General features: G+C 41.8%; 1 protein-coding gene across 13 annotated transcripts in view; it reads left to right on the top strand.

Moving 5' to 3' along the window:
* The window catches only part of SLC4A7 (solute carrier family 4 member 7), a 117,974-nt gene that overhangs the window by 44,793 nt on the left and 60,726 nt on the right, over nucleotides 1–12,455 (top strand). For all 13 annotated transcript variants that reach the window (XM_066627138.1, XM_066627131.1, XM_066627142.1 and 10 more), the window contains exons 2-3: nucleotides 1,197–1,278; nucleotides 11,072–11,215. In XM_066627138.1, coding sequence (XP_066483235.1) covers nucleotides 1,197–1,278; nucleotides 11,072–11,215 — 226 coding nt within the window. The remainder of the gene's footprint in view (nucleotides 1–1,196; nucleotides 1,279–11,071; nucleotides 11,216–12,455) is intronic.

The following is a 12,455-nucleotide window of genomic DNA, read 5'->3' as shown; positions in this document are numbered from 1 at the left end:
AGGGAGGAGGTCATGGACCTTGCCCTAAAGTCGCCAGAAGTTTATTTATTTATTTTATTGGGTTTGTAATCCATGTTTCTCCCTGGAGGGCACCCAAGGCGGCTAACACATTTAAAAGTTATAAAATACATAAAATAGAACAACAATAAAATAGATAATAAAACAACTAGCAACAATAAAACCAGCAGTAAAAACAGTTGTTAAAAGCATGGTTGCCCTGTAGTTGGCTCAGTTTGTGGTGCTAAGGTAGGGAACCCAATTTTTTTTAACTTTTAAAGTTTTGAAAGCAGACTTGACTTTCAGTGGATTTTGGCATTCACAGTGGGTCCAGGAACAGAACCCCCTTGGGTGCTAAGGGCCCACTGTGTGGGCTCTTTAAAAAAATGGCTGTCTAAGACTAAATTTTGGATAAAATGGATGAGTAGTTGGTGTGTTTTGAGTTATTATTAGACTTTATAATATTATAGTAGTATAGTATATAGTAATATTATAGTTTATATTTTAACTATTATTAGTCATTTCAGGCTATTAGCATGAAAAAGTGAAAGTGGTTTAGATTTCCACCCTAAAAGTATGACGGATTTTCTGAAAGGACTTTTATGCAATAAAAAAACACCCTAGTTTGGTTTTTTCTCATAGGTAAATGTAATCAATTGTTCTGAAATAAATAGCATATGTTGTATTTGGAGGTTGCACCTGAGTGCTGAAGTAGATATTCTTCTGTCTCTCTCTGAAGGGAATGTCACTTGCAAAACCATTGTAGAATTCATAATTAGTAACTTTAAAAAAATCTACTGCAGATTGGTCAGTGCTTCTTTTTAGTCAACTGGAAGTTTTAACAGATTGCTCAATTATAATACCTCTCGGATGATGAATTTGAACAGTAAACATTTTGCATATGCTGGAAATAGTGTACTTTTCCTAGGTTGCTTTTAATGTGCTGAATGATAACTTTTTATTCTTCCAATTATTTTCTAATCCACTTTTTATAGGAATATGCAAAGAGTATTTTGGTCCAAGTGGATCAAACTAGACACTGAGCTAGAGGAATTTATGCCATCATAGGTTAAAGTATTCATGTCTAAGATAATTTATAGTTAGAAAACTGAAGAGCATAATTTAAAATACATTCCAGATGTTAGAAAATATATGCAAATTACCTTGCTTGCAACTTAAATATATTTATTTAAACTTAGGGTCATGATGAAGAAGCTGTTGTGGATATGGGAAAAACCAGCTCTACTGTCAACACAAACTTTGAGAAGGAGGAACTAGAAAGTAAGTTGTTTTTTTTTTTAAATTTCATCAGCAGTATTTTACAAGTACAAAGATGGAGTAGTATAAAAAAGCAAAACTGTTCAACATTTGGGTTACCTTTTCTGAATGCTTTCTCTATTTTTGTATATACTGTATTATGTATTCTGAACTTTGGTTTGATTTATTATAAGGTTGAAGGCCAGTTTTGCATTTGTGCTGTATAACTGAGAACTTCTGGAGTAGAGAAGAGATCCAGTTACATGGTGATACTGTAGCTATTATTGTATACATTTTCAAAACAGATAGCAGTTTCACCTTTTTGTTTTCAGTCTGGAATACCTTCTAGCTCTGATTAACAAAGTTAGGACCACTGATTTCTCTCCCTCCCCACATACATTCCTGTAGAGGTAGTTGTTCTAGAAGTGTTAGTTCCCAGCTTTCTGCCTCTAGCATTTGTGTTATTGAGCCAAGTAAAGATGAATTTTAACACCTGCATGAGTCTCATTGTTATCAATGCATTTATTCCACTTGGCAGTTTGGGAGGGGCATTCACAATGTGTGGCATCTGTTCTTGTGAAATTCCACTTTAGAGAAAACACAGGCTTAGGATATTGCTCCTGGGGACAGGCATTGTGGGTGGCTACTGGGGAATATAATATATGCAGAATGGAACCACTATTTTAATTCTACTTGCAGCAGGTTGTGGAAAAATAATATGTCAGGAATGCTAACGGCCCTTAATCTGGAAAATACCTATGATCTTCTATTGTGCAGTGAGCAGGCATTGTTTGTTATAGAAGCTGATTCCTGTTGTATCCTTGATAAAACTGGTTTGTGTGGTCTTTTTTTGTTTTGTTTCATGACATACCTTCAAGGCATATTCCACAGTAAGAGGTTTGTATTTAGGTTTTATGTCTATTTTCCTTTGGATATAAATGATGCTTTTATCTAAACATTCTGCCATATCTGGTTTTTGTTAACTCTAAACTCTGTTCTGCAAATAGTGGCAACTTCAGTTGGAACAGCAAACTAATTTTCTGTGCGTTGCTTGCTCATTACAGGTTGAGTCTCATTATTCCCGAGGGTTCCCTTCCAAGAACTCACATGGTTGGCAAAAAATTCACTATAACAAATCAAGTTAAAAAACAAAGTTTCTTTACTCTGGTGATTTAAAAACAGCCTTACTGACCTTTGTAATGCACACAGAGTCAATAGCTCTTTCTTCAGGAGCTTAGGCTTCACTAGGAAGCAACAATCCCTCCCTTCACTAGGAATCCCAACAAGGGGGAAAGAATGGAGAAGGTGATAATTGCTGCCATTTTGCCTTCTTTCACATGCTCAGGGGGAAGTGACAAGTGAAGCCTGCAGAGGGAATGATTGATGGTCAGCAGGCTGCCCTCTCTGGCATTATTAAATGACTGTTTTTGGCCTTCATATTGAGCCAAAAATACACTTCATTTTATTATTCAAACACTAAAATTATTAGTGTTATTTTTCTATTATTTTACTGTTATTACCCCTTACCCTTAAAATGGGTTAAGTTTAAAGGGCCAGCCTAGCCTCAGTTGCCATATAGGCCACAGGCCTCTCTCAGGCAGTAGCACTAGGGAACAAGTCAGCCAGGGCTAAGTAATAGGAAGGGTTCTAGCATTCACCCCCAAATTTAGATTCGCTGCTTTAGAGGTTGATTAGGGAGAAATCCTGGATTAGTTTTTTAAGCATTTGTATGGGTAACCTTTGTAAGGAAAAACCAAGTCAATATCTGATCGGGCCTAAGAGATATTGAGGAATCTGTGGAAAAATTTTTTTACCCCTTTTCACCTGCTCAGGGGTCAAATTTCTAGTCCCTTCTTAGTGGGTGCTTACATCATGGAAAGAGTATACTCCCCAAATTTCATGTTTCTAGGTCCAGGGGTTTGGACTTGGGCATTGATGAGTCAGTCCGGATGTTCGTTTTTATATATATAGATTTAGTATTTTTCTGATGAAGATCAGAAAAATACTTTGAATTGCCTTACTGTTCATTTTGTATGTGTTTAAGGATACTGATTTTCAGGTGGCAAATATACTATGTATTGTGTGTGTGTTTTTTGTATTGATTTATCATTTTATTGTAAACTGCCTTAAGCACCATGTATTTTAGAGGGAAAGGCAAGATATAAATCCTGTGAATACTGAACCACAAGATTTCCAAGTTATGCTAATGAATAATGTAGTGAATAGAATAAGCATAGTTAAGAAACTTTAAAATGACACCATTAATGACTTTAACTACTAAATACCATTTGTGGATTTTGCCAGTTAAGCTTGGATAAAGTCATGTCTGATTAAGCCAAACAACTATCTCCAGCCCTATGTAAACTAAATTTAGTATCTTGTATTCTATTAATGCTGTTGAGTCTTGGTTTTAAGCTAATTCTGTAACAAGCTTTGTTTGAGATAAGCAGTATAGTACAGTGGGGTTTCTGAAGGTCTTCTAATAATTCCTTTGTATCTTTTGGTACTTTTACGGTATATCTTTTTGTCATTAAAGAGTACATTAGATCAGTAGTTCCCATACTTTTTGGCACCAGGACCCACTTTTTAAAATGACAGTCTTATCGGGACCCACCTAGCTTTATGAGCCTTTAAAAGAAAAAAATGTTTTGGTTTACCAGCCACTCAAACCTCTGTTTTTATCTTTTTTACTATGATGGGGGGGGGGGCGTCCCTTCTGAAGCATTTGTTGAGCTCCACGTTCATTGGATTGGACCATTCTGGTGGCCTTGCAGTCCCCCTCACCTGACCTTTAATAAGAGCTGAGGCATGGTTGCCTACTCATGTGTAAATGAGCATGGGCGGCTCAGTTTAACTTTCTATAGGACTTGATGCATTTTCCTTGTCAGCTTAGAGCAGGGGTCTCCAAACCCCGGCCCAGGGGCCAGATGCGACCTGCGGAGAGCCTCTGTCTGGCCCTTCAGCTGAAAAGTTTGGAGATCCCTGGCTTAAAGGGAGACACTTCCTTCTCAAGAGTTTGTTGGGGATTCTTTCACAATTGAAAATCAAAAGTGGGTCATGAACTTTATTTTTAGATTTTTCTGAGGCTTGGGTGAGCCCTGTGGAGGCTTTTGCGGGGCTCCCTGCACCTCTGGGAGGCTGCTGCTGATATGGGTGAGTAAAACAAAATCCCTGATGTCCCTGGCAGAGGCGCAATCCTGGCGATCAGATTGCTGCATTTCCCCCATCCCCCACAAAGGTTTATTGTGGCTCCCAAACTCTTGGAGTGTTTGCTGAAGGCTGCTGTTGCCTGATTTATGAATGCCAAGGGGTGTAGCTATAATGGTGATTGGGCACCAGTGCTCCCCCTCCAGGTAGCAGCTTGTTTAATGCTTGATGCACATATCCTAATCTCTCTTGTCAGTTTCAGAACCCACCAAAATTTGGGTCTTGACCCACTGGTGGGTCCTGACCCACAGTTTAGGAACTGCTGCATTATATCCTTTGTAGATGATTTTATCACTACTATAAAACTGGAGTTTAAGAATTTCACATTTCACAGAATGTCTTTAATCATTTCACATATGCCGAATAGTCTCTTGCTGCCCATTTTTCCCCCCTTGCACATAAAATGCCATTCTGGTAGACTTCAGGAACCCACTCATGAGACCTTCTCCTTCCCCCACTGCTGGTCATATGTGAGCCTCTTTCTTTCTAATGTGTGCGTGCGTGCTTGCTTGCTGGTGATAGGAAATTGAATTTGTATTGAATCTAAGTATATAGGCAGCTCTTGATTTGTGTGGGGGCTATGATCTTGAAAATTGCCCCATATATTGAACATGCATAAATTTAAAAGTACTTTTCCCACAGGAACCAAAGTAATTATAGGTTAGGGAAAAAGTCATCAACACTCATATTGATGATTCACTGCTTAAGGAAGAAAGCTACTAGGAGTGGGATAGCAGGGCTGCCAGTATGGTTGGCTAAGAATTTGTTGTTATCCTGTGATCCATTGTCAGATCTTGTGATGTTGTGTCTCTTGCACAACTTCCATTTTTTTCTTGCAAGATTTCTCAGTAACATTGCATAACCAAGCACGTTTCTACTCTTTTGTGCTATGTTCACTGGTTTGATAATCTTTGTCTTAAAATAGCCAAAGCACTTTTGTCACAGTTCAGGGTCTCTCTGACCTATTTTACACACTCCTGGTTCACTGGCCAAACACTCCAATGAGTCGGAAATGCATGTTCCACATTAATTGTATATCCTACTATCTGAAGGGTCTTAGTACTCTAGTGAGAGCAGGGTACAGTTCCTAGGCAAAAAAACCACTTGTTGAATACAAGTTCTTGCACATGTTCACCTGACTGGCAGCATATCAAACAAGTGGGAGTATGAGTCCTCAGGGCAAATTGCCTTCCAGTAGGTGCCACCACCCCTTCTAACAGCCAGTCCTCCAGCCAAGGGGCAGCTGAAGTCCTACAGACTGACTCCCCACCCCTTGCAAGCTTTGAGACCCCCAAACTCTAGGGCAGGGGTGGCCAACCTTTCAACTTTAGGGTTTCTGGACCTTTACACAATTGTGTAGAGGCAGACATTTCAGCAGGTGCAGCTTGTCATCTCATAGAGGAGAAAGCTGTGTCCCTGCTGAAATTCTCTCCTCTACACAATTGTGTGAAGGTCCAGACACCCTAAAGTTGAAAGGTGGGCCACCCCTGCTCTGCGGACTCAGGCCTCAAGATTCTGGTTCACTTCACCGTAATAGACTATGGCCTAAGCCAGGGGTGTCCAAACATTTTGACAGGAGGGCCACATCATCTCCATAATACTGTGTTGGGGGCCGAGGGAAAAAATTAATTTGCATTTAAAATTTGAATAAATTTACATAAATGAATATATTAGATATGAAACTTTAATGAATGAATGCAGGTCTTGTAGTAGTTCAAGGCCTATAAAAGGCCTTGCACAAAGCAAGGTCAGCCTTCCCTTAGCTGCTGCTGCTGTGTCACAGACGTGAAACAGCAAGTAGTGGAGGGAGCCCTCATCCCACAGCTCATGCAAGTGGTCAAACAGTCATCCTTGTGCTGAGAGTAGTTGCATCGGGCCAGCATTGGCTTCAGCAAGTCTCCGGAGGACCAGAGGCTCATTGGAGACTAGAAGCTCCCTGCGGGCTGGATTGGAAGTCCCCGAGGGCCGTAAGTGGCCCCCGGGCCAGGGTTTGCGCACCCCTGGCCTAAGCCATAGATGAATCAGTTCCTTTGTACTCACACACGCACAGGTCTGTAATGATAAAATTGTTCAAAGATTAGATTGAAGCTTACATGTTAGTTTGTAAGATATATTTGGATTTGAGAGACTAAATACATCTCTCACATAATCATGTGCACATGCACACTGACAAAACAATAAAACTAAGCTTATTTTTATGCTCCGTAATATGCTCACCTGGATCTTTCCAACTTCTGTGCATAAGCAAAGGGTAGCTCTTCTACCTGTTGTACCATGGCTAATATAAACAGATGTCCATGATGGAATGAATGGATTTTTCATGTAGCCTTTGAGAGCATGGGGTTTTGCAAAGTCATACAGAAGTGCTGGTTTTAATTTGCAGTTTCCTTTAGCATTGCCCTCAAGCAGTAAAGTGTAGAAGTCTATAGATGCTTTGAAGCTGGGTGCTGTTTTCTTCTCAGAAGATATGTTTGTTTGTGCTGGTGTCCTCCTTCAAAAAAAGCCGTTTCATCCATATTGGAAAACATACTTTGCAGAGTAGCCTCTTTTCTTGATGATAGCCTTCAGCTATGAACAGGTCAGCAGCCACAGCCTTAGTACATGCAGTCTCCCTGCTTGTTTTTATGTTGTGGTAGCCATACCTTTGCCTAAAGTTAGTGAACCAGCTGAAGCTAACTAGAATGCTTAACAGGTCCTTCTTACTCCGTTTTGCAGATCTTCCAAGATTGTGTACACTTTTTTCTTTGCTGGGAACATGCTGACTGGTATTTTGCACTGATTTTGATCTTTGATCCACATGCTCAATATCAGTGCTCAATATCCACTCCATGTGCTCCATTATAGAATTCTGAACATGAGGTCACATTTGCAGATGTTCTTGATTGAACACTTTTCTTTTATCAGCACTGTCTCAAATATATGAGAGGTGCTCTCACACAAAGTGTTCATTCAGCATCTGATACATTTTCCCGTCTCTGAAGATGGTTGATCACATCCAGCTTAACATCTATTGTCATTTATTTGGAGGCCTTTTGAGCTTGGTCTCCTCAGATCAGGCAGGTGAAAGTTTTCCAGACATGATTTCACACTGAAAAACACACCAAATATTACACACGTCTATACTGCTGGCCAAACATGTGGAAGTATGGAAAATGTTACCATATTACTTTGAAAATGAGTGCATTCAAATAGGGCTCCTGGTATTAAATTGCGAATTGTGCTACTTCAAAAACATGCATATCAAGACTGTGTAAATTGAGAGGTACCTGTATTTAGTTTGCCCGGTACACTAGGTTTGGTGTTCAGCTGCTGGTGTTGCCGCTGAGGACAAGGTTTACAATGGCAGCGGTACTTCCTGACCTTGGCTTATTTTTCTGTGCAGTTACATGATATGAGACTTAGTGGAAATTCTAAATAACCTGGCTTGAACTTTAGGAATATCCTATTTGTCTGTTTTTGTCTTGGCTCATATCCGTTTGTTAGTTTAAACTATTGGCCATAGTGAACTTGCCAGAAAATGTGTTCTTTTAAGGGCCAAAGTAGACTTTATGCAGAGTTTTGTGGGGTTGCCCTGCATGCATATGTGTAAAACTTTTAAGACTGCCAGCCGCATGGAGGAAGGAAGGGGCTGCTTAAAATTTCCTCATGGTAGTTTTACCACTCAAAATTTCCCTGCCAGTCTGCTGCTTCCCTGTGTAGAATAACAGCTTGAGGGAACAAAATTGAACAAAGGGTAAAAAAGATAAATGGTAGACCCTACCAATCTTAAAGAAACATGGCACTCCACTCACATTCAATTTGACCGTGTAGATATTTGGGGTTTTATGAGAATAAGCACATAAGAGTCCTGCTGGATTAGGCCCAGGGCCCATCTAGTCCAACTTTCCTGTATCTCATAGTGGCCCACCAGATGCCTCAGGGAGCACACACAAGACCACAAGATACTTGCATCTTGCTGCCACCTCCCTGCACCTAGTATTCTTTTTACACACCCCCCCCCCAGCAAAGACACCAGATTGCAATTGGGTTGAACTTATTAAACACAGTGACCAATTTTTAATGCACGAAACCTACTAAATATACCTTCCCTCCCATGCCAGTCTGGTGTAGGCGAAAAAACTGCCATCCACAGCCAATTCAGGTGACAGAAAAAAATTCCTTCCTGGCCCTCATGGTGAGCAACCAGCTGATCTCAGACTGAACTTACCCATCATGGCTTGTAACCTGTGATGGAGCTTTGCCCAGGTATCCCCCCACAAACATGCATGACACAAAAGACTTGGTTGAAACAGGGCCATGATTTATTCCATTACAAGGCTGTGCAGCAGTTGGTGCAATGCAATGGGTCCTGACTATACTCCACCCCCCTTTAGTGCGGGCACCTAATTCAGAGGAGACAGTTCCTGTCTGAGCCCTCCTTTTGGGCGAACCACCCTGACTCAGAACCTGAGCTCGCCCAAGGCTCCCACAGGTTCTTCATCACCAACCCCTGGAAACGGGGTCTAGCCAGCTGAATGGTTCTGCCCACCCTGAGCCGGGGAACCACGAAGGTGAGCATCTCAATTCCATTCCCGATCGGGGGTAGCCTCGGGGCTCAGCACTGGCCTTAAACCTGGCCTGTTGCTTGCCTGAAGGTGGACACCGGTTCCCTATTTCTCCTCTAGTTCCCGCACTACCCTGCCAGACACTGCCAACCTGGCTTGAAAGACTGCTGCCGAGGAACAAAGAGGCTAGGAAAGCATGGACGCCAGCCTTTAAACTACACCCCAGCTTGCCCCCTCCCCCGACCAATAGCTGCTCACCCCTTCATGCATGCGGGGAACCAGACAAGTTTCCCTCCACCTGCATTAACAGCTGGAGGGCTTTTCCTCCAGAAATCTGTGCAGTCCCCCTTTAAAGGCATCTAGGCTGGATGCCATCACCACTTCCTGTTGCAAGGAGTTCCACAAACTAATTTGGGTAAAGAAATATTTCCTTTTGTCCTAACTCTCCCGACACTCAATTTTAGTGGCTATCCCCTGGTTTTGGTGTTGTGTGAGAGGGGGAAAAAAGCATCCCTCTGTCCACTCTATGAATCCCCTGCATAATTTTGTATGTCTCAATCATATCCCCCCTCAAGCCTCTTTTCTAAACTGAAGAGCCTCAAGCGCTGCAGCCTTTCCTCTTAAGGGAGGTGCTCCAGCTCAGTAATCATTTTGGTAGCTCTCTTCTGCACCTTTTCTAGTTCCACTATAACCTTTTTAAGATGCGGGAACCAGAACTGAACACAATAAACCTGCACTCAACAGCTGTACCTGCATGCACTCAGCTTCTTATATGTGTGGATAAATGAAATTATGCTCGTTTGTAAGATAGTGTAGAGATTTACTGACAATTAGCTGTGTCTTGATATTTGAACATTTGAGTTTCCCAGAATTAGAAACTGGTAAGTTTTCATACCTTTCCACTTCTCTAATGAAGGTTTATAAGATCTCCTTGCTACCATTGCCAGTACCATCACTGGGTTACTGGAGGCCCTGGAGGAAAGTCCTGTGTTGCTCTCCCCCCCACGGTGTTTCTGACGGCATATTGGGTGCTACCAGTCACTGATACTTGAAGATTCAGAAATTGGTGTGACCAGGTGTGTCTTCTAATGGGCATGGGTGCTTGGTCCATGTCCAACCAGTCTGACCCATTTTGCAACCCCTGTTCACTGTCTGTTTCCATTTCTCAGCTGGTCTTTGGTTAAACTGGAATTTAACTGTGACATGGAACTTTAATTAGCTATAACTGGAATCTTGACTTCTTGAATCACTTTGGGTGCAATCCTAACTTGCAGTTATGCAGGCCCAAGTCCCTTGGACCACATAGGAGGGTCGCAAACGTGCTGTAAAGCACGTTTGCGCCTTCTCGAGGGGAAGCCAGGCCAGCACTCTGAGAAGCGCCAGCCTGTGGAGGCTGACATAAGCCTTTGTGCCAGCTTCCCCTCAGCTGCTTGTGTTGGCCTGCCTGCACTGATACAAGTGAAAAAGGTAGGCATGGGGGAGGCGGGGAGGCATTCCTGGGTGGGCGGGCGATGGGTGGCCCTGGGGCAGGCGGGGAGTGGGAGGCGGGGCTGGGATCCAGCAGTTATGCTGGGTCCCAACCCCCATTCCCAGGGAGAATGGAGTGACAAGCCTCCTGGCTTGTCTGTTCCAGTGCAGGTTAGGATTGTGCCCTAAATGTATGAAGTTTTGCATTTGTGTAGCATCTTTGAGAAGCTTGACACTCCAAACTTCTTTCAATTCATAGACCTTCCAAAGTTTCACAAGTCAGTTAAGATTTCTGTTGTGTATTCCAGTTAGGAAAAGACCATGATCTATTTGAGCCAGATCAGTCCAATGCTGCTTTGAAATTCTTAGTTCTTGAAGACTATTACAACAATTTCAAGGAACAGGTTTAGGAGATGACTGTATCCCTTACCAATTTATATTCTTTTGGACAATTGATATATTTATAGTACAATTAGAATTCCTAAAGAAAACACTGTAAGACAATGTCATGCTCTGCAGTTGAATTTTTTTGTATAAGGAAAATTTATTTAAAATGTATGAGGCCTTTTGAAAACCTAATATTACATAACTTTTGTTAGGTCACAGAGCTGTGTATATTGGTGTGCATGTCCCATTGGGAAAGCAGGGCCGACGGCGTCATAGACACCGAGGACATAAACATCACAGACGAAGAAAAGAAAAAGAAACTGATAGAGAAGATGGACGAGAATCTCCATCCTATGGTAAGAATTGTATTTTCACGTTTCTTTACTTTTATTAAATAAATTCAGTTCTTATTTCTCACTTTTTTTGTTGATACATCTGAAAGTCTTTTGTGGGGGACAAAATATAAATTTGATGGCAGAGTGTTATGGTTCTGTTTCCGTTAAACCATCATCATTCAGATAAATGTATGTCAATAACTTGTACAATACAATGTACAGACAGTAAATTATATTTCATACAATTTTTTTGGGTTTAAAAATTATTATCCCATCTTTCCGCTTAAAAACCAAGATGCCCAAGATGGCTCATAATATAATAAGAATACAATAAATAAAAACCCATTAAAATTTTCATCACGGTAAAAATGCAAAACACTGAAGTTAGCAAATTGCCTTTAAAACCAGAATAAAAACAAAGTGGCCTACTAACCCAAAAATTAATGAGAGAAAGCTAATCAAGCAGGAAACTTCAATCCCTGTTGGAAGGTCACCATGGAGAGTGCAGTTCTTAGGTGTGTTGGGGAGGGATTTTGAGTTGTTGTGCTGCTACAGAGAAGCAGCATAGAGAGATCCTCCCTCACTGTTGCCAGTATAGCCTCAGCGGTAGCATTTACGGAAGGACTGTCCCTGATGACTTCAGGGGATGGATCAACACATATACAGGAGAAGATTGTCCTTCAGATATCTTGTAGTAAACCATAAAGGGCTTTAAAGGTCAAAACCAGCACCTTGAATTGTATGTAGAAGCAAACTGGAAGCCGGTGCAGAAGCAGTGGCTTAGCCAAGTGAAAGTACCTGTGTCCCTGTGACCTCATGGGCTGCTGGGTTTTGTACTGACTGCACTTTTTGAATAGCACTTTAGGGGAGGCACATGTAGAAGGCATTACAGTAAACCAATTTCAGTGCCACTAGTACATGGACCACTGTGGTCAGGTCTGATTAGCATAGGTAAGACTGCAGTTGGTGCATTAGCTGAAGTTGAGCAAATTTATTTAGGGTGCAGTCCTGCCCTTCACTTGGGCCGGTGCAAGTCACTTATGCTGGATCCCAACCCCCATTCCCGGGGAGTTCGGAGTGGCTTCAAGCCGCTCCGCACTCCTCAAACTTGCGCCACCTCAGGAGGTGGTGCAAGTCTGAGGAGACCCATGGGGCAAAGGCACCTTACCCAGAGGTAAGGGGAAAAGTTTGCCCTTGCCTCTGACTGAGCCGCTTTGGGCCCCTGTCCTGCACTGGATACAACTCAAGCCTCTTGGCTTGC

The sequence above is a fragment of the Tiliqua scincoides genome, chromosome 5 (genome assembly GCF_035046505.1).
Source record: "Tiliqua scincoides isolate rTilSci1 chromosome 5, rTilSci1.hap2, whole genome shotgun sequence".
NCBI classification, from domain to species: domain Eukaryota; kingdom Metazoa; phylum Chordata; class Lepidosauria; order Squamata; family Scincidae; genus Tiliqua; species Tiliqua scincoides.
This window is presented reverse-complemented; position numbering and strand designations above follow the sequence as displayed.